Source organism: Podarcis vaucheri (genome assembly GCF_965113315.1).
Source record: "Podarcis vaucheri genome assembly, chromosome: 1".
In the NCBI taxonomy this organism is placed as follows: Eukaryota; Metazoa; Chordata; class Lepidosauria; order Squamata; family Lacertidae; genus Podarcis; species Podarcis vaucheri.
The window spans coordinates 81129201-81150431 of record NC_138759.1 but is presented as its reverse complement, the minus strand read 5'-3'; the positions used below and the strand labels follow the sequence as shown (position 1 = coordinate 81150431).

Genomic DNA, 21231 nt, shown 5'->3' with positions numbered 1-21231 from the left:
GAATAGCCATTGCTTTCTACCTCACGAAGAAATGCTACTGTATTTGGCTCTGTGCTTTACTCCCCCCACCCCTTCTCTAAAGTCCTGGACACCCATCACCAAGCAATCCTAGCCATGTTTATTCAGAAGCAAATCCTAAATTGGTCAGTGTGCGAGAGCTTCTTCGAAATGCCTAAGTGCAGGACTGCAACCTTTGCAGTCGCGCTTAGTTAGGGTCATTGAATGTGTGCAGAGATAGGCAAACAAAACTGCATCTTGTGTCTCGGGAGAGATTAACTCAGAAGTGCCACAGGGAAGCTGACTGAATGGCGGAAAAAACTTTGGACGGACGGACTGGGTGCATAAAGGCCCCACGGGCAGCGCAATTCCCTATAAACGTATTTCCTCAGAATAACGTTCCACAGTATTCAGCGGGGTTTGCTCCCCAGCAAGTCTCTTCAGGATTTTTTGTAAACCAATTTATAGTATGCCAAACCATACAGAAGTACAGTAACCAGGAAACTTTTTAAATATAAATTTAAAAATCCGTACTTCGCTTTAAATAGCTTTATTTCCCCTTCGGGAATATAAGTCACACTGCTTCGTTTGTGAGGGGGCCTTAGGAACCCTACGAAGGCAACTGTCCACTAGCCGCCGGCGATACCTGGCTTCCGAAATTTCGGCCTCCCTTTCCTCCTTCAGCATCTCCAGCTGCCGAGAGACAAAATCCTGAACCGCCGCCGTCGCCATCGCGGAAACCTCCGTGGGAGTGAGGGGTGGGGAGGCTTCACGGCGAAGGATTCCGCGCGGGAACAGGCAACGGGCGCTCCCTGGACTCCTGGGCTTCTGTTTCCCGACGGCCCCGCTGCGTCGCTGCTCCGGTCCCCCACAGCGCTATATTTCCGGTTCCGCTAGGGCGGCAAAGAAAAAGGGAAGGAGCGGAGGGAATGGCCGCAGCGTGTGCACTTGCGTACCGGCGCCTTGTGAGCCGGGCGGGAACGCGGGCAGGTGAGGTCGCAGGTTCTTTCCAGCTGCTATTCCGGGACTGCAGTCTCCGTTGTAAGAAGGGGAGGGGGCTCTCTTCCTGCTTGCAACCTCTTCCTAGTTCTTTCCCTGCCTTGCTTCTAAAGTGCCGTTTACCGCCTTCCCTAAATTGCCTGAGTCCCTTTCTGTAGCTAAGTTTTCCCCATGAGCTCATCCAGTTGTTTCCGTTGATAATTTTTAAGAGAGAACCAGCCCTAACCTTCACCGTTCCTTATGAAAACAGTTCCATTCTCAGTCCTCGCATCTTTCTGACCTTACTGGGTGCCTGTAGGCGTTTTCCAACGTGTGCGTTCCATTGTCTCTCTTAGTTGGGCTTGAGGGTTGTATTGTTATTATGACTTCATCATTGCTCTCGACGACTGTGTACAGTAATTCCTGTTCTGTAAGACAGATACAATAGGGTACAGTATCTGGCTATTAAGGAGCTAGGTAAGGTCATTTATCCATCCTGTTATAGTAGTAATTCAAACAGTTATTGGTTTTGTTTGTCTGTTTCACTCTAACGTGGATGTTTTAAAACTTTCCACTCTCAGCTTAATTGAAAATGTATTGCGTATAATTGTTATTGCATATTGAAGAATCAGAGGCCTTGAGTGGTTAAGCTAAAAATCATAGGGCAAAGTGTGTTTTTATTTTTAAGATACTTAATAATTTTCTTAAAAACCTGAGGAATCAACCTTTGCAAACAAAAGTACCCTACTAACACAAACTACAGGAGAAGAATAAAAATATTAATAGTGATGTTATAATTGAAGATATTTTGTGTTAGTTCAATTTTTTTTCAATTAGTGTTTAAGGGAACACCTAGTGAATTGAAGTGTTAAGCATGCTGACTGATAGAAACAAATGATTCTAGGATTTATACAATATAAATATTGTATAATTTATACAGTATATTTATACACTATAAACAATATAAAGAAGGTTCTAGCAGACCAGCTGCAGGTGTTTCTAGAGTACAATGATTATCTGGATCCAGTTCAGTCAGGGTTCAGGCCTGGTTTGTGTACTTGGCCACCTTCATTAAGAGAGGAGCAGGTGGAATACAACCCTGTTACTCCAGCTTGCCCTTCAAGTGGCTTTTGTTGCTGTTGACTATGGACCAATTACTCAGGGTGGTTATTAGAGACACTGTATTACAGTGGTTTCATTCCTACCAGCATGGTAGAATCCAGAGTGTAGCATGGGTGAAGGCTTTCTAGCTCACTATTACTTGTGCTATGGAGTTCTGTAGGGTGTTATTTTGAGAACCATCCTTGGGCATTTTGGAGTGACTTTTGTGGCTAGGAGTGCCGTTTACCAGCTTGATCTGGTATGCCAGTTATAGATTTCCTATATTGTTGTCCTTTCCTCAGTCACCCCAGAAGTAATGCAATAATTAACTACAAGCATTTTTATACTGCCATTCAATCATATTGCCGGGATAGATTGCAAGAATAAAATAATAAAAATGTCGATCCAAATGAAACCTAATAAACTAAAAGGTCACAAGATCATAAAAGCAGCATAAAACAGTCCTCAAGTTAAACCATTGTGCCCAGCTTATTTCTCAGGTCATAATGATTAGGTGAAAGTCACTGTTCTAGAAAATACCACTGGTTTAAATTGGTTCTGTTATCTCTGTCAGGTTCATAATAGTGAGGCCAGAAGTAGCCTGGGTTTCATTCTCTCTCATTCTGTCTCTTTTTACAACTGATGTGGTGTTCTATATAAAGAGCATTAAGGTTTAGTCTTTTGATAAAATATTGTCAGTTTAAGTTAAGTCTGCTGCAACTGGATTTCTTACAGACAGTGCCAATCCTGAATGTATTGGATTTGTGACCATTCTGCTCATTTGCCTTCAGTAGCAGTAAAGCTCTACTGGATGAAATGCCTCCGGTCTATTTTTTAGGAATCCTGCAACTATACATTGGAATCTACTCTGGATCGATATTGAGTAGAATTTCAATGACATCATCTGTTCAGCTTCCCTGTTCTTCTACATCTGCTGGTGGAATCCCACTCCAAATCCAATTCATGCCTTCCGGTTTGCACTATCATATACATCTCCATAATGTTACTTAACACCTCATACAGGAGGAGACCTAGCATGGCAGGCATGTGGGAGAAAGAATGAGGTGGCCCATGTCCACCTGAGAGCCCACCATTGCTGATTCCAGCCTCTCTTCTTAGTTCCACCCCCTCCCCTTTTTGTAGCCTGGTGGAATAGGCTGGGTACCACTTCCTATCCCTCCTGCTGCTCATCGTGACACTGCACACAACCCCCCCCCCAGCCCCCTGTTTAGTTTGCAAAGCAGACAGCCAAGTGGTGTATGTGGACCCAGATGACCCCTCAAATCCTGGTGTTGGCCCAAGCTCTATAAAGGAGCAAAATATTCCAGCATGCTGTTGAACAAGGCTTAAATCTAAGCAGATGTAGCAGGGGGCATCACACACATATTGCACTTAAAACATGCATGCTTATGAACTCAGAGGAGGATGGTAAAATTAAAATTTGAACCAGCCCAGCATTTTCCAAATAATTTGTGAACCCTCTCTGTGCCTCTAAACTAACTACAATTCTCATACACCAGAGTCTGAATAACCAAGGAAACTTATAGCCTGGAAGGTCTACTAGAATCAAAGTAAGTTATAGAGTAAGAAAGATTAGGATTGTGCTTTTTAAGTCTGTAATCTGTTCACCTAATTCTTAAAGTGGTTCCAAGCGTAAGATGAGCAAGAGCTTCTTGGATTCTCCTGTGTGCTCAAAGTGTAGTGACAAAATTATAGGAATTTTTGTGCTACTACAAAAAGCCAAGAACCCACTGGCTATAAAATGTATTGCGTGTATAAGAGTTTGGTAAGTATGCCATCAAATACAGTGGTACCCCGCAAGACGGAAAACCCGCAAGACGAAAGGGTTTTCTGTTTTGGAGGCGCTTCGCAAGACGAATTTCCCTATGGGCTTGCTTCGCAAGACGAAAGCCCATAGGGAAATCTCCGGGGACCTCTTTTAAATGCTGGTGGTGGGGAGCAAAGCCTTTCCCCCCCTCCGGCCTTCAGAAGAGGTCCAGGAAGGCCGGCGGGGGCCAAAAGGCTTTGCTCCCCACCGCCAGCATTTTAAAAGCAGTCCGGGATAGCAGGGAAGCGCTTCCCGCTATCGCGGACGGCTTTTGAAGGCAGGCGGGGGGGAGCAAAGACTTTCGCCCCCCGCCCGCCTTCAGAAGAGGTCCAGGACCTCTTCTGAAGGCGGGCAGGGGGCGAAAGTCTTTGCTCCCCCCTGCCTGCCTTCCCGGGAGAGCGGAGAAAGGCAGCGCGTTTCTCCGCTGTCCCGGACGGCTTTTGAAGGCAGGCGGGGGGGGGGGGCAAAGACCTGGACCTCTTCTGAAGGCGGGCAGGGGGCGAAAGTCTTTGCTCCCCCCTGCCTGCCTTCTCGGGAGAGTGGAGAAAGGCAACGCGTTTCTCCGCTGTCCCGGACGGCTTTTGAAGGACCTCTTCTGAAGGCGGGCAGCCCGCCAGCATTTTAAGATCGCCCCGGACAGCGGAGAAGTCCTCCGCTGTCCCGGGGTTTTTTAAAATGCTGGGGGTGGGAAGAAAAGCCCTTGCCCCCCCCCCAGCCTTCAGAAGAGGTCAGGGGACAGACTGTCCCCGGACCTGGTCTGAAGGCAGTTTCCATAGGAACGCATTAATTGATTTTCAATGCATTCCTATGGGAAACCATGCATCGCAAGATGAAAAACTCGCAAGAAGAAAAAACTTGCGGAACGAATTAATTTCGTCTTGCGAGGCACCACTGTAAGCAGCCAGAATTCCATAAATAAGGTCACCACTGGTAACCAGAGATTTAATTCTGGTAAATAGCAGGGAAATCCTGCTGTATATTGCACTGCAGGAATGATGTATCTTTTGAAAGCTGCTGCTAACACAGGGAAGTGGAGAGTAGCTTCTTCAAAATGCTGCAACGAACCATTAATGTCATGGGTTTAAACAGAGGGGCTGCTTTGTGCATGTATGCATTCAGACACACACAGCTGCTTGTCCCCTTTGGAAAAAAATCTCCTTCACCGAGTAGCAGGTTCAAAAGGGATCCACTCAAATGCAGTGAAAGCACTGAACCTCACTGATTAATTAGGAGCAGTGGTAGGATCTGGAAACCTGTGAAAGCTGATTTCTTCCAGTTGCATCCCCACCTCCACATTGGACCCTCTAGGGCAGCATGCAGTGCAATCAACCCTCAGGAGCAGCTTGTCAGAGAGTAAAAGGGGCTGCAGTAGGAATGAAGAGCCATTATCGTATGAGTGCAACCATTTGTGTGTTTCACAATCCAAACCACTGGTTGGCTGCCAAGCAGATTGAAAATTTCTGGAGCCTTATCCCCAGGTGACAGGATTTTAGATCATTAAGAAGGAAAGGACTCTGGTAATAACTGCAAATTTGGGTTTTTCTGCTTGTAATCAAATATAAAATGTGCTGATTAGGCTATGGATACTTCATGGACTCTTAAAGCCTAATTCTGTGCAGAGTTAGAAGTGCCCAACTCCTTTTGACATTAGTGATATTAGGCATGCCAAGTCTTCATTGGATTGAGCTCCCAAGACTAGAACCAGAAGGAAAAGGGGTCTCCAAGGTTTCACTCAAGCAGCTGCTTAAAGGAACTGCTGAAATAACTTCCCTCATTAAATAGTCCACATTTTCATGTTCAACCCCTGTAAATAATTACTTAGTGCAGGTTGTTTTTTTTCCTTGAAGGAAAGTAAGTCGAGTGCTATGACTGCAAAATGTGATTAAACTAATAAGCTGTTAGGAATAGCTGCTTCCAAGAATGGATTTTGACTAATCTTGCCATTAATTTGGTCAGGTTAATGGTCATCATTTTTACTCTGCTCTCATTATTTCTGAGGCTTGCTGTCTACAGTAGAAGGAGTTATGTTTAAACAGTTTTTAATTTGATATTTTCCAGCTCACTTAATCTAGAAAAGCTAGCATTGGAGTGCTGGAGCCAAACTCACGAGGTGGTGGCCTCATATGCCTTCAGGCCAAGTCTCAGGATATTGCCTCATGAAGGCACATGAGGCTGCTACTTTGCTAAAGCTGATCAGGTCTGTGTCTGGTCAAGGCTTGAATGGGAGACCAGCTGGGAACAACATGTACCCCACCTTGGCTTCCATGATGGAAGAAAGGTGAGATATAAGTGTAATCAGACAAATAAATCTCTGCAAGATTTCCTTGAGCCCACTTCTGTTTCACCAAGTCTTTAGTATTGAAGGACTACAGGGACCTTTTGAGGCTAAATCTTGGTGCCTATTAATATTTTTGCTGTTAAGGGGAAAAAAACCCCATTAAAGATCTTAAAGAAAGGGAACATTCACATCCCATCTTTCTTTTGACACAACAGCCATTCCCACTAATTATGGAAATGGCACAGCTTCATTGCTTATTAAAAGCAGGTTCAGGTGTGAATCTAGTGCGATTCCTTTGTTTCTAATTCTGTCTTTCTCTTTCAGCCTCTCTGCTATGGTCTGCCGCTCGGAATCAAAGTTCACAAAGCACCTCATCACAGCAAAGGTAAGATTTGTTTGTGGCAGAACATGCATCATCTTTCACCTCTAGGATCTTGATCATCCTCTGTTAGAATTATTTTTATCGCATTTTTACTCTGCTCTTCATCTGAAAAGGCTCCTCGAGCTGCTTACAGATATTAATAAGGCAATCCCTGCTCTTAGGCTTACAGTGTAAAATATCCTAGAATTGTAGAGTTGGAAGGAACCCCAAGGGTCCTGTAGTCCAACCTCCTGCAATGCAGGAATCTCAACTAGATCATATGTATCAGATGGCCATCCAACCTCTGCTTAGAAACCTCCAAGGAAGGAGAGTCCACAGCCCCCCTAGGGAGACAGTTCCTCTGTCAGACAGCTCTTATAACACGAAAGGAAAAGGGATAATGAGGGGAAGAGGGAGGGAAAGCAAACACTGGCATTAGATCTTAGTTACAGAGTTATTGTAATGATCAGCTGGAATGGAAACAGTTCAAGGAGAAGGCAAGGCAAGCATTGTTCTCTCAGCTGAATGCATAGAGTGGCTCTCTTTCTCTTCTCTCCCTCTGCTGCGGCATGATGGAATGTTGCTGCAAGATGGGGGAATGTTGAGGGGAAAGGGAAGGCCTGATGGAGCTGGCTTCTCCAAAGAATTGATAGTTGGAGATTTCAGCAGAGACTCAGCCCCCCCCCCCAATCTATCCTTCTGCTTTAAAAACAGAGTTACCATGTTAGACCTAGGACCTACTAGAAAAACACTGCACCATAAGGCTGCAGTTTCAGGAACCTCATGTGCATGCATGTTAGTGCCACACTGGAACTTTAGGAATAAGTTCCCCCAAACCTCCTTTTGGGAGAAAGAGCTACACAAAACAAGATAAGTGTTAAAGGAGAACTGTGACACATGCAGAAACTCCATGCTGGTATGCCTCTTCTTGGGTGGCGTAGGCCATGCTGTTCCTTGGCCGGTCATGAGGACAATCAAAAAAACAAAACTGTGGATTCACCACCAGCACTGCATAGTTTGCAAGATTTGTATGTGCATTTTCAAGGCTTGGGTGTACACACTGAATGTGTCATACCTGAAAAATACCTCTTGCAAGAGCAGCCCTAGGAGGTGCGCTCTAGTAGAGGCAACACAAAGGAATTTCATTTAATATTTCCCATCATCCTCAGCTTGGCTCTGTGCCCTGGTTCTTCTTGAACAAGAGGCATTCATCAGTTTTCCATGAATTCTTCCCTTCTCCTTATCAGACTCTTGTATAAAGAGAACTGTCAAGGTAGGGAAAGATACTCCACCTCGTAATAATCCTAATTGTTTTAGCTAACCTCTTGGCTGAAAGGTAGAAAATTAATATTGGTGTGCTTGCTTCTTAGCCTAATCATGTTTCTTCCTACTTTAATGCAGTTCTAAAGAGTAACTCGAAATACACCCTAACTCCTCGAGATTTTGAACTTGCTCGCAGCTTCGGAGTACCTGGTATAAAAGAGACAACTCCAAAAAAAGTTACAGTGCTCCAAAGCGTCACCAGTTGCATAAAGTTGCTTTAGAGAGAGCATTCATGATCATCATTATCACATTACAAAATTGGTTGGCAACTAAGCAGTGAACAGCACGCGGAGATAAGGGGGAAAGCAAGTACTCTGCAGCCTGTGCCTCTCCCATCCCTGTGCATCATGAGTTCAACTAGTACAGAACGTAATGCAACCAAGGACAGGAAAAGCAAGAGGGGCAGTCCCAACACCTCAGCAAGACCTCGTAATGCTCTGGACAAGATGATGGGGGGAACTGCTTCTGAACCCTGTATCCCCTCTTCCTCCTCCTCCTCTTTGCCTTCTACTTCCTCCCTGGCCTTGCCTTTACAAACTGCCCTTGCTGGCTCCCCTCCTGATGCAGGCCCGAGTTTTATGGAACAAACTACTCCTTTGAATGATAGCAAAGGAACTGAGCAGCAGGACATTCAGAGAAAGTATAGAGGAGCCAAGACTCACTCTAAGCAAACTCGTAATCAAAGGAAAATAGCTGCTGCAGCTGCACAAGTAGAGCCACTCAGACTTGATGATAGAAGTGTCGATGAGGAAGTAGTTGACCTCACTTGCGAAACTTCAGAACCTATAGTTGTTGATCTCACACATAACGATTCTGTTGTGGTTGTTGGAGAAAGTGGACAGCAGCCCAATAGAGAGTTCAGACGTCAACCATTGTCTGACAGTCTTATATTAAGTAGTGATGATGATGATGATAGCGGACACACAGAGAGTGATGCTCTTGCCACTAGAGAGCTGCCCAGAGAAGTGGGAAGGAATGAATTTGCAAGTTCAAGATCCTCAGGCACTGTGTGTTGTCCAATTTGCATAGAGAGCTATGCAGAGATTGTGCAAAGCGGACGGCTTATAATGTCAACAAAATGTGGCCACATCTTCTGTAATCGGTGCCTCAGCAATGCTCTTGGGCATGCAAACTTTTGCCCAACTTGTAGAAGGGAACTCACTCAAAAGGAGTATCATCCAATTTATATATGAAGACCTGGGTGTTCCTGAACACAGTCTAATGCGGCCTTCATAAACATGAGTGAACTCCAAAGAACACACAAAGTATATATGACTTATATATGACAGTTAGCAATTTCACTTTTTTCCAGTTGGCCTCATTATAGTCCAGTTATACTGTTTAAGCTTCATTTTGCTTTAAGGTTTTTTGCAGCTCACATTTTTTTAGGTCTGTAGAAGTTTGAAGAACAGCTGGAAGGATATGTCTGCTGTTGCCACATTGCTTTGTGCAGATATCTCATTTCAGTTCTTCTAGTTCTGTTGCTGCTTTGAGAAAAGATTGTTATCTAGTGAACTCATTTATTCAAGACTAGGCCATTCATAGTCATCTATGATAATACAACCTGCAGTTTCTTTTTGCAATTTGCCTTGTAAAAAACTAAAGCCAGTCTATTCCATATCTACTTGTTTTCTAGTGGCAAACATCTCTTTCTGTTGATGTAGCCCCAATAAAGTTCCATGATCTCATAAACAGATCAAGATTTATAAAACACTGTGGCTCATTTCTAATACTGCATACATAAATGATTTATTACAAATAACTTTTGGTGGTCCGAGTCTTCTCTTTAATAGAATACAGCCATAATGTTAGATCTGAACGGCTTTTCCTGTCCAGGCATATGCTTATGGAGGAAGTCATAATGCAGTCCATACCAATCTTGCCACTTGGGGCAGAATCAAATTGATATGAGCTAAACCATTTATGTGAAACACTCCTCAAATGGTTGGAAGAGGATAAAGTAATGATTTGCTTCTCATAAATGGTTTGCTGTGGGAAGTCTACTTCCATAGGGACGTGTTTCAAGCAGCAAGCATGTAAGACTTGAACCGCACATGATAAAGTCAACATGAGTTGCGGTAACTCACTTTCTTAGCCCTGTTATGTATTCATAGTAGAACTATGAATGGCTTGACATGTTGAACTTTTAGCTGCTGCTGTACTAATAGGTCAAATTGCTTTAAAATGTTTTATGTTGCTAACTCTTAAATTAAAGGCTCTCTCTTCAATGTATGCCACCCAATCTTCAGTTGGTAGAAAACATGGGATGTCCAGATAATGAGCAGCATCTCACCAGGCCTTAATCTGCAAGGTATATGGGCTGCTGTGAGTCTCATAATATTTTTTCCATGTTTCTTCTTTATTAGATTTTAAATGAGTCTCATAACATAATGAAACTTCACCCATTACATCTTGGAGAGCCAGTGTTATGCTTCCAATTCAGCATTAGATTGAACACCTTTTTAAAAGGGAATGTTTCCTTAGTCTCCCTGCAGCCTACTATAGGGGCCTAACTGCACACACCCCATATTAGACTTACACATAGCCTGTCAATCATGTGGAATTGTTAGGACTTCCACAGATGGAATTGTCTCCCTGAACGTGGGCTATGGGGATCAAATACTCTCTCTGCAAATGCATCTGGTGTTACCAAAACCTATATGCAGCCCCCAGCTTTCGAATGGAAGTTAAGTAGAGTGCTAAGTGGTCTGTCACTTGCATTCACCCCTACCATCACAGCTTCTGTTCTGTTTGCACAGGCACTCTTATTAAAGAACAAATTACACTTTGCCCAGGGACAGACCTTGGTAATCTGGTGCCTTGCGGGGTCCAAATTTTGCCACACACCCACCCTTGTGGTGCCTTCCGAAAGCCAGGTAAGGGAGGCATCAGGCTTTGGGGAGGATGCACAAAGCTCTGGCAGGCTCCTAGAGCTCTCCCATCTCATTTCCAAAGCTGGGAAAGTGCTAACTAGAAAGTTGCAGAATGTATTTTTGAGATCATTTATTTGAGTCGTGAGGGGAAAAACTGAATTCCTGTGTAGAATCCTTAATGTACACCAAACTGGAGGGGTACAGCAATCACTACTGTTGGCCAATGCTGTATGGAACCTAACACTTCACCAAACTAGTCTTTGCATAAAAGTTTTAGCAAAAGTATGTGTTAGGGTGCCTCAACCCCTTACACAGTTTCCTGAATCCTTGCAGTGAAAGGGTGTGTGGTTTTTTTTTGGGGGGGGGGTGTTATCTAGTGGCAGTTGAAAAACTGCACCCAAGTTAGCAAAATGCAGTAACAAAAACTACATCTGCATAATGGACTGTTCTTGATGGTAGGCAGCAATTGCCATGTGACACCATGACAAGGATAGAATAATATTTAGCAAGTGAGTCAGAACTTAAAACTACAGTGGTACCCCGCAAGACGAATGCCTCGCAAGACGGAAAACCCGCAAGACGAAAGGGTTTTCTGTTTTGGAGGCGCTTCGCAAGACGAATTTCCCTATGGGCTTGCATCGCAAGACGAAAGCCCATAGGGAAATGCTGGCGGTCGGGAGCAAAGACTTTCGCCCACAGCCGGCCTTCAGAAGAGGACCTCTTCTGAAGGCCGGCGGGGGGCAAAAGTCTTTGCTCCCCCCCGCCAGCCTTCCCCCCCGCCTGCCCCGGGCGATCTTAAAATGCTGGCGGGCGGGAGCGAAGCGTTCGCTGCCGACCCCCAGCATTTTAAAATCTCCAAGGGACAGCAGAGAAGTCTCTGTCCCGGGGAGATTTTAAAATGCTGGGGGTCGGGAGTGAAGCGCTGCCGACCCCCAGCATTTTAAAATCTCCCCATGTCCCGGGAAGGTTTTAAAATGCTGGGGGTCGGGAGCGAAGCGTTCGCTGCCGACCCCCAGCATTTTAAAATCTCCCCGTGTCCCGGGAAGGTTTTAAAATGCTGGGGGTCGGGAGCTATGCTAATAACGGATGGAATAATTGACAGAATTCTCTGCTAAGTTTTGTGACCTCTGCCATTTCTCAAGGACAAGGTCACAGACATCTGAATACAATTTACCCGCATTTAAAAAGAAATGAGTTCTTAAAGGACTGTCAGTTTTTATGTGTGGTTTTCATTTGGTGATGTATATATAATTAATGTTTGTGAGGTCCCGTCCCCCCTCGGTATTCGTAAAAGAATTTTATTTTTGCAGCAAAAAAGTAATCTGAGTACTCCAGTAGTCTTTTAAGGGCTTGGCAATTAAATTATGCTACTCTAATTTCTTTCAAATACTAATTCTTTAGCATTCCTAGTATTAAATAGCCCCTGCTTTTTATTGTATTGCTCATTTTTCCTTTTTGCCCACTGGATGTACCTTAGCAGAAGCAGCTCAAGACCCATAGGCGGTTCATGCGTAGGGAAAAATATTCTGTTTCCTGCTTAGGCTTATTATTAGCAGGTGAAATCTTTAGACCAGATTTCTTAACTGGCATTGTTCTCTGCCATCTTTAGCAAGTGAGAATATGTGTTCTTGGGTTCTTGCTCCTCATGAGTTCTGAAACTTTTGATCTACAGAACCAAACAATACAGTTCCAAAGTTTTGAAGGTAGTACTTATTTATTTGGAGTTACAGATTTCCAGAGTTTGTGTGAACCTGAAGGAATTCACGCCGTCTGACAGAATACTGATGGATAGCAAAAGGAATGCATATTTGAGTTGTCATTTTTATGCCAGCAGCCTAGGGTCTCTTGCCAGGCATTGCATCTCCAGAAAATGTGTGCTGTCAAAAGCTGTCACTATACTAGAATTTTTAGGTAAGCTAAAGTGCAGCTAGCTTCTGGGAAAGCCAATTCAGCTTGGAAACTGACAGCCAGTTGCCCAGGTAGTTTGAGCAGTTGTTCTTTATTTGACACCTGCCCTTCAACATGAGGTTCCAGGGTGTGGGTTGCAATAATTTAAAATACAGTATTAAAAACCATTAAAACACATCATGATCAAAAGAATATCAAAGATGCTATGAAATTTCCTTATTAAGACACCCTTGGGGAAATTTATTGTACTGACATAGGGACGCACCATTCTTTCTGCATGTGTGTGACGACTCTTCACAGGAGTACAGCTCACAGTGTTAAGGGGGAAGCCATATAGAGAAAGGAGGAGGTATACGCAAATATGTGACAGGTGTCTAACCTCTGCATTTCACTGTATGAACTGTATAATGTCTTAGGTAAGTCAAGAGATGGCTTAATCCTGTCTTCCAAAAACCAGTACATGACTGCCTGCAGAGCCTTCCTCAGCCAGCTCCATAGATGGGTTTACAGTCAGTGGCTGTTCAAGATAATGCTGGCCTCCCTTTTTACTTGCTCCTAGCTCCTAGCCAATACAGCTCTTTGTATTCAATGTTCCCTGTTTCATTACTCTACTCTAAATTCCCTTGCTTTTGCATAAACAAAAAATCCCATCAGGATTCCAATAGTAACCAGTTTTGAAAGGGGTGACCCAAACCCATTTTTGCTCGTGCTAGAAGGCATTACTGAACTCCCTTAATCATGGTGAGTGCAAGGGTGTGCAAAAATTATGTTGTAATCTATTCATTCACAAATCACCATTGACTTTCTGACTTATGGTTGTAAGATGCATGTGGCCATTGCTTCATTTCTCCCACTTGGCTCCACTCCTGGCACAAGTAGGATAAACAAACCTGGAAGCTTTGTTTTCCCCATTACATCTGAACTAGGGCTCATGCTTTGTTGCTCCCTAACAAGCCACAGTCAGCAGGCCAACCATCAACCGTGACTTAAGATTGGCTAGCAATTGTTGCTTATTAGAAAGTATAAGGCCCCAGTCCCTGGTTCAGACATGGTGTGGTGCCAAGGTCGTCTGCTTTCTTTCTCCTTCTTGCTCCAATAGAGAACAGAATGAGGAGCAATTGGGCAGCATGTACTACATAATACATTATGAAATTACCCATAATGACCGCTGTATCGTTACAGTGTCTAGGAAGCTGCTTTGTATGCAATCAATCACAGTCTTAACTTAGACTAATCAGCATAATAACAAATCACCATTTAGTAGGGAACGCATGTTTTAATGCTCCCTAATGGCAAATTCCTTGCTTGTAGAAATACTTTTTAAAAGGGAGGTACCGGGGTGTAGCCTGAGATAATCCTATCTGAATGGCATGTAGTATGGTCCTACCCCATTAATTCTTCTGGTTCTACTTCTCCCAACAATCATGTTTCCTTCATAATCAGAAATAGATTTACCATTGGCTAGGTGAGGCCTTTTCAAATTGAGGTGGGGTAATGGCAGGTATGGGGAACTGTTGGCCCTCCAGATGCTGCTGAACAACAAGTCCCATCAGCCCCTGCAGACATGGCCAGTAGCAAGGAATGATGGGGGTTGTAGTTCAGTAACACCTGAGTGGAAGGGGCAAAGCTTCCCCAGACCTGCTCTATAGCACATGTTCTTGTTCCAAGTAGTGATGGCTGGTCCCCATTGGGGCTGGCCACAGAGACCAACTGTAGGTGGAGCCAGAGTCAATGACAGGCAGAGCCAACTAATTCTAGTGTTGTCCCCATCCTCCTCTCTGCTGAGTTTTTCAAGGGCACAACTGAGACTAAGGAGAACGAAGCTGACAGGCAGTGCTACCCTCTGGACCTTTTGTAAATAAGAAGGCAGGAAGGGTGGGGGCTGGCTGTGAGTAGAACCAAGTAAGTGAGGCAGCTCCCCAATTGTCCTAATAGACCAACCTCTGCTGGTTCCAAGTTTCCAGTGGAATTGTAGCACTTGTGCATTGATTTCTGATAATTTGCAAAATAACTGGCTTACACCCGCATGTTTCAAAATTCCAATTCCATGGACACATGCCTCAAGTAAGAAGATCTCCCTGCTGGGTAAGACCAAAGGCCTACCTAGCTCAGCATGCTTTTCTCACAGGGGCCAATTGAAGCAAAGCCTATGGGAAGTCCACAAGCAAGACATGAGTTCATTAGCACTCTCCTGTTCATGATCCTCATTCACTTGCTCTGCACAGCCAACATTTTGCCATCAGGGCCGTTTGCACCACCCAGTTTTTTTGAAAAGGACAATGCCTCTGGTTTCACACCAACACAAGCTTTGGATCTGCATGCCTCAGGTCTCACTTCGTCATTGCTTCGTATACCCAACTTCTCCATCACGTTCTGAATCTTTTTGGCTGAACTCCTCTTACTGATTCCTGACTTTTGGGAGCAGCTGTGAAATTGGCTAGATGGGCAGAAAACGGACGTCTATTTCATATAAAGATTCCGTAACGGGACAGAACCTATCTCTAGTTGTGGTTCTCACTGTTAAAAGATATGAGGGAAATAGTTTTGGAAAACAAGATGACAAGGACTCTTGGGCTAAGTTTGTTTTTATTTCTCTGTACGGTATTGTTTCCAAGAGAAAGCCATTTTCTTTCTTATTTAGGGACGATATTTGAAATACCCTTATAGGCTCAAGTGCTTGGCTATTACATTCATAAAAGTATATTCTTATTTCGCAGACTCCTTCCAAAAACATCCTTAACTTCTCCCCCATATCCTGAAATTAAACTCCCTGATCCTCTAGAAGAGGCCGAACACCACAGAGGTAAATACACATAGCTGTTCAAAGCCAAAGGGTATGGCTGTACCTATTTGCTGTGTTTGTTTTGTTTTGATTTCTCATTGTCTTCATTTTTTTCTGTTTTGCATCTTTACAGTTTGCATGCCTAAAGAGCATTGGCTTTGAGAAAAATTGAAGCCAAGCAATGCAGTGTCAGGGACTGGCAAGGGTCCGAGGAGTGTGTGGCGGAGGCCGTGGGGCCAGAGTCAGATCCAGTGGAAGAGGGCAGTGATTTATGAGAGTTGGTGCCTCCTGCAAGGCAGGAGCTGGAAGAATGGGGAGAGTCCAAGCAATCAGAGATAGGGAGGAGGTGCAGGATGTGGGGAAAGAGCCAGGGCTGGAGGAAGAGCAGAATCCCCTCTGTCTTCCTCTCCGTTGTCCTCCAGCACCAGGAGGGGCTTGAAGAGGTAGGCAAAGCAACAACTTCCATGTAGGAGAAGCCACAGGTTGCTTGCATGCATCCCATCAGGCGAGGGTTCAGTTTTGTCTACAGCAGGGTTTCCCAAACTTGGGTCGCCGGCTGTTTGCACTACAATGTCCATCATCCCTGACCACTGGCCCTGCTAGCTAGGGATGATGGGAGTTGTAGTAAGCAATTGGGGCAGAAGGAATGGAAGTATAGAGAATATGACGATGAAGTTCATAACATGTGGGTGGCAATGGCTATTATAAAGCATGATTATTGATGAAATGGACAACAAAATAAATGTTCAGCCCTGGAACTGCTCATTGCAGACCAGAGTAGCCACTGAGTATACAAAAGGTTTAACTTCAGTGGATCTTCAGAACCGCTCACTGCAACTTAGGCCTTAGAACCAGTTTTTGTAGTTGGACAATGAGGACTGTGACGTGGATTATTACGTTATTGTGAAAGAACTATTTGCTTTATCGGCAGCTAGTATCACACACACATACACACACAAAATTCCCACCTCATTTATTCACTAACTTACCATTTTTATCCAGAGATTGTTGAAAAAGTAAATGAACTAATAGCCACGGGACAATATGGAAGACTGTTTGCAGTTGTTCACTTTGCCAGCAGACAGTGGAAAGTAACCAGCGAAGACTTGATTTTACTTAATAATGATATACCAGCTGAATGTGGAGACAGAATCCGAATGGAAAAGGTAAGCTTTATATTAGCAATTGCTTTATCCTCCTATATCAGACATATTTCATTGGTGTCCTCATTTTTTAAAGTGATTGGATTCCCTATTTTATTAGATGGGTGTCAAATAGGATGTTAAATATCACTAAGAATGTTTGGGCTGATTCAGACAAGCAATGCTAATTTTCTCCATCTTTTGCCTGTAAACTTGGGCATGGAGAAAATTTAGTGGGAGCCAGCTGCTTATATGGGGACAAGGACAGTAATGCCCCTGACTGTAGTAGCTTGAAAAAAAGGACAGCTGTGATCCCAGAAATGGCTGCACCTGTCCCCATGTAAGCAAATGATTAACAATAAAATTTCTCCATGCACACGCAACACCAGTTTGTATGGCAAGCCCATGCTCTGTCTTCACAACGATGAAATGTCTAGAAATATTAAAGTGGTTAATATTTTGGGTGAACACCCTTGTCTTGTTAGTGCTTTGATTCTTACTTTCATCTATTCTTGTACAATCTGGTTGACCTTCATAGGCTCCTTTAACCTGTTGCTATGGAGAGAGGGATGTTGTTTTTAACTAATTAGTGCTTCTCAGGCATTGGCATCTTGGAAATTATATGGAAAGCCAAATTTCAGATTCAGGGTTTCTGATCCCCAGAATTAAATTTACGATGGTACTAGAAAATCACACACACACACCATTTGTATTTTGGGAATTAGTATCATCTTGCTCTTCTCTTTCCATATTAGCACTTTACAAGCATTAATGCTACGTAGTAAACTTTATGAGTCTCTCCTATGCTCACTGAAAAGAGATGCTAGAATTCTTATTACTAGGAAATGACCTAGTATAGAATAGAATTCTAGCCACAGGTATCAGCTGATCTTTGATTTTACTTTCATTATTTTTTGGAGGAGGGGAAAACCAAATATACCGTGAACTTTCATGCAGACCAGAGGGGTTCATTTGCCTAATTCAAACCAAACAAGTCCAATCTTAGATACTGCTTATAAGCATGCTACCCATGAGCATGTTTTGAGACTGCTAACACTGGCCTGCTTTGTTGCTGTCCAGATATGGCACACTTACATGTTGACAAATGCACCTACTCTGATTTGTAAGCAGGACTGGAATTCACATGGAAATTGTGGGGGGTGGGGGTGGAGTATTCTTCAGTATCTAACCTAATCCACTTTTAACACTAACACAGCCTGTTTAATCAAAATACCCCAAGTTGTCATGAAATGAAGTTGTGTTTAGTTCATCAGCATGCATATTCTAGTCAGGTGCCCTGTTATGGAATAATTTAGCAAGAGAAAAATACTTCCCACAAACCTAGTTCTCTGGTTTCATTTCAGAGAGGCCTCCCTGGGGATTGTGCTCCTTTCAACCACATGCCACATCCATATGTGAAACGGATCAGGTGTTTGCAGAAAGCTGACAGCTGGGAGTGCTAAAATTTAGATCGGGGTGAAAAAGTCAGGCTTTCATGTTTAAGCCTCCAGTAACTCCTGACCACAATCCTGTCAGGATATAGCACCGAACTAGAACTTAAGAAGTTCCCAATTATCAGCTGTGTGCAGCATCACAGTGCTTCACTGGCTTGTTAGAGCTGTGGGCAAATGTGTTTAAAAGGTAGTTAACACACGATATTGAAGTTCCCTGCATTGGGGTGCTGCTACCTGTTTTCTTGAGGTTACCAGCTCTGAACCCCAACAGCTGCTGCAGAGCTGTGAGTTTTCAGTGGTGGAGCAACCACTGGTATACTTTACCCTCTTCTTTTGCAATGTGTGGCTCTTCCTACAGCAGCTAAAGAAATCACTTCATGTGCGAAAACAGCTATTCTGTTACTTTTCCCTCCTGTCTCACCATTTCACAAAAGCTAATGATGTTGTCTTTTGTTCGAAGTGAAGAGGGATCTTAGTGTATACCCTAGGTTGGGGCCAAAAACACAGTTCTCACCAAAGACAGTATTTATTGATTAGGCTAGGGCCTGCTTCTCCTCTGTGTTACCCTTCCTTAGTCAGCTATAAGCTGTGGCTAGAAAACTTCATTGCAAATGTAAAGCTCCTTTTCACCCAAGTACGTTGACAACATTCTGATGGTGTTATGACAGTCGTGTGGTGACAGATGTGAATTATTTAATCTTGTCCAGGTATTGCTGGTTGGTGCAGATGACTTCACCTTGCTGGGAAAGCCACTGCTGGGGTAAGGCATACTTCAGAATAATTCTCTCTTGAGGTCAGCTGCCACCTTTATTAAAATGTTTTCAGACAGGTGCAATTAGGGCAATAATAACAACAACAGAACCCCACAATAAAAACCCCTAAACAATACCCCAACCAAGAGTTCAGCTGCTTCAGCTTTTATAGTTGGAGTCAGTCAGGGCTCCGCCCTCCCAGGCTAGGTGGAAAAGGCAAGGCAAGGAGTAGGTCTTCCAGGACTCACAGCCAAGATGGTCTTGTAATGGTGGGGGAGGCAATTGTTAAATGTTTGGGGCCACTGTGACACATGGTATTCTCCCCACCCTGATTTTGGGTTCTTTTGCATGTGACAAAAGCAACCGTAAACAGCTCCAAACATAATTATGCCTGGGACCCATTCTGTGATGTGAAAAAAACTAGAGATGTAGCCCAAAATGGACCCATAGCCTTCATGTCTGCTTTTTTTCTTTTCTTTTTTCTTTCTACTTTACCATTCTCCGTTTGATTAGAATAAAATGTACAATGTTTTCCTCTTTACTATAAAGGAAGGATCTAGTCCGTGTGGAGGCAACCGTCATTGAGAAGACGGAGTCTTGGCCAAAAATACGTATGATAATCCGTCGAAAGTCTAATTACAAGAAAAAAACGAGTAAGATGAAAAATATACATAAGCCCTTCTCTATCAAGCTGTAGAATGCTGTGATGGCACCTAAGCTGGTGTTATGTCTAGAATCAAAGAATGCAGTGTCCTATGTGTCCATAGAATAGCTGGGATGGTGTTCCATCAGTTAGAATCCCTTTCTTTTTGCTGGTCAGTTATTCCTGGTTTGGCTTTCACTCTCCAGATCTTGCCTATGAAGCCAAAGATGTTAACAAGCTGAAACAACATCTTTAGGCTAATCTTAATCAGCATGCTTAGTAAGGAACAAATGACAGCTTATTCCTCAGTGCCTCTGGCAGAAACCTTTAAGATGTATGTGATGAGTAGAAACTGAAACCTGAATAGATTTGAAAGTGCTTCTCTTTGTTTAGGATTATTTGACTCTTTTTGTTAACATACAGTGGTGCCTCGCAAGACGAAATTAATTCGTTCTGCGACTTTTTTCGTCTTGCGAATTTTTCGTCTTGCGAAGCACGGTCAAGTCGCAACTGCACCTCTTCAAGCGGTTTTAAGAAAAAGGAAACAAACTTGCAAGACGTTTTCGTCTTGCGAAGCAAGCCCATAGGGAAATTCGTCTTGCGAAGCAACTCAAAAAACGAAAAACTCTTTCGTCTTGCACGTTTTTCATCTTCCGAGGCATTCGTCTTGCGAGGTACCACTGTACATAGGTAACTGAACTCCAAGGCTGTTCTCTGATCTGTGTTTTTCCATTCTCTTTCAGTTTTAATTCAGCCACAAACTGTTCTCCGGATAAACAGCATTGAAATTGCTCCTGTTCTGTCATGACGAATTGTTGGGCTTGCAGTTTCAGGGCGATATGAAAACTGAAAAATATTTCAGTTGCATTTCATTTGTTGTCAATAAAGAAAACTATTATGAAATAACTTTTGTTCAAATATGATTTCTAACTTGATATAGATTGTTCTGAAACTACTGTCTTGTGAAATTGGCGGTTAAGGAATGATTGACAAGATACCCCCTGCCCCATCTGAGATTGGTGTAGAATAATGTGGAAGAGACTACGCAGCTTATAACCCCACCAGCTTCACACACACACACACACAAAAACAAACCACACACACACACACACACAGAGAGAGAGAGAGATGAGACTCTGCAGCAGCCCAACAGCCATGTGTGGTGGGGTTGACTGATTTGCCTCATGTTGGCTGCCTGAGACTGGTGATGGTTTGATTTTTCCACATGACTCATTTCATGCTAAATCCTCTACCTGTAGTTTAAATATCAGAATGAGTTCCCATAATCATAACATATCAGTGAACTGAAGCAGATGTCTCATTTAAAACAAGCAAACATATTCTTAACTTGTTAACATGGTTGATATTATTTTCTGTGCTGCAACAGTACAGCCTAATCACCTCTGATTCAGCTCATGCCTCTTGTGCTGCAAAGCAATCTGCGACTCTCCCAGTGTTGTTGCAGCTCCAGCCATCCTGGGCAATGGTCAGAAATTACTGCAACTGGGGTTCAACATCTGGAGGGTCCCAGGTTCTCCATCCCAGCTCTGAAGCTAATGCTGTGGCAGAACAATTGTTAAAAGTAAGTAGTTTTAAAATGTGCCACAGCATATTTTGTCTTGAGATGAAAATTGCTTTTTACTCACTTTGCTAATGCCATAATTGAGACCTCTACTTCAGTCCTTCAGTACTCAAGTTTAATGAGCTGGATTAGCAATAGTGTTAGTTTCTTCCATTTCCTGATTCCTGCTGATGAAGAGAACCATTTCCCTCCTTCAGTCCTCTTTAGAGAACTGCAGAAAAACCACTTA

The 21231-nt window shown here is 43.4% G+C and overlaps 2 protein-coding genes across 7 annotated transcripts in view; one reads left to right on the top strand and one right to left on the bottom strand.

Moving 5' to 3' along the window:
* IGHMBP2 (immunoglobulin mu DNA binding protein 2) overlaps positions 1-806 on the bottom strand; it is a 75336-nt gene extending 74530 nt beyond the window's left edge. Inside the window, exon 1 of the mRNA XM_082191323.1 lies at positions 644-806. Coding sequence (XP_082047449.1) covers positions 644-729 — 86 coding nt within the window. The 5' untranslated portion in view covers positions 730-806. The remainder of the gene's footprint in view (positions 1-643) is intronic.
* Positions 807-851: 45 nt separating this feature from the next.
* MRPL21 (mitochondrial ribosomal protein L21) lies at positions 852-20326 on the top strand. 6 transcript variants are annotated; one of them, XM_082191679.1, is made up of 7 exons: positions 852-987; positions 6507-6567; positions 15365-15450; positions 16432-16595; positions 18733-18785; positions 19327-19430; positions 20164-20326. In XM_082191679.1, exons 1-7 carry the CDS (start codon positions 927-929, stop codon positions 20226-20228), a joined length of 594 nt encoding a protein of 197 aa, XP_082047805.1. In that variant the 5' UTR covers positions 852-926; the 3' UTR covers positions 20229-20326. The 6 variants fall into 6 exon arrangements, with proteins under 6 accessions (XP_082047805.1, XP_082047804.1, XP_082047800.1 ...); XM_082191678.1 differs by having other exon boundaries at positions 886-1038; XM_082191676.1 differs by lacking the exons at positions 852-987; positions 15365-15450; positions 16432-16595; ... (1 more) ...; positions 19327-19430; positions 20164-20326 and adding exons at positions 3703-3883; positions 4803-6182; positions 7945-9628.
* Positions 20327-21231: the final 905 nt, after the last annotated feature.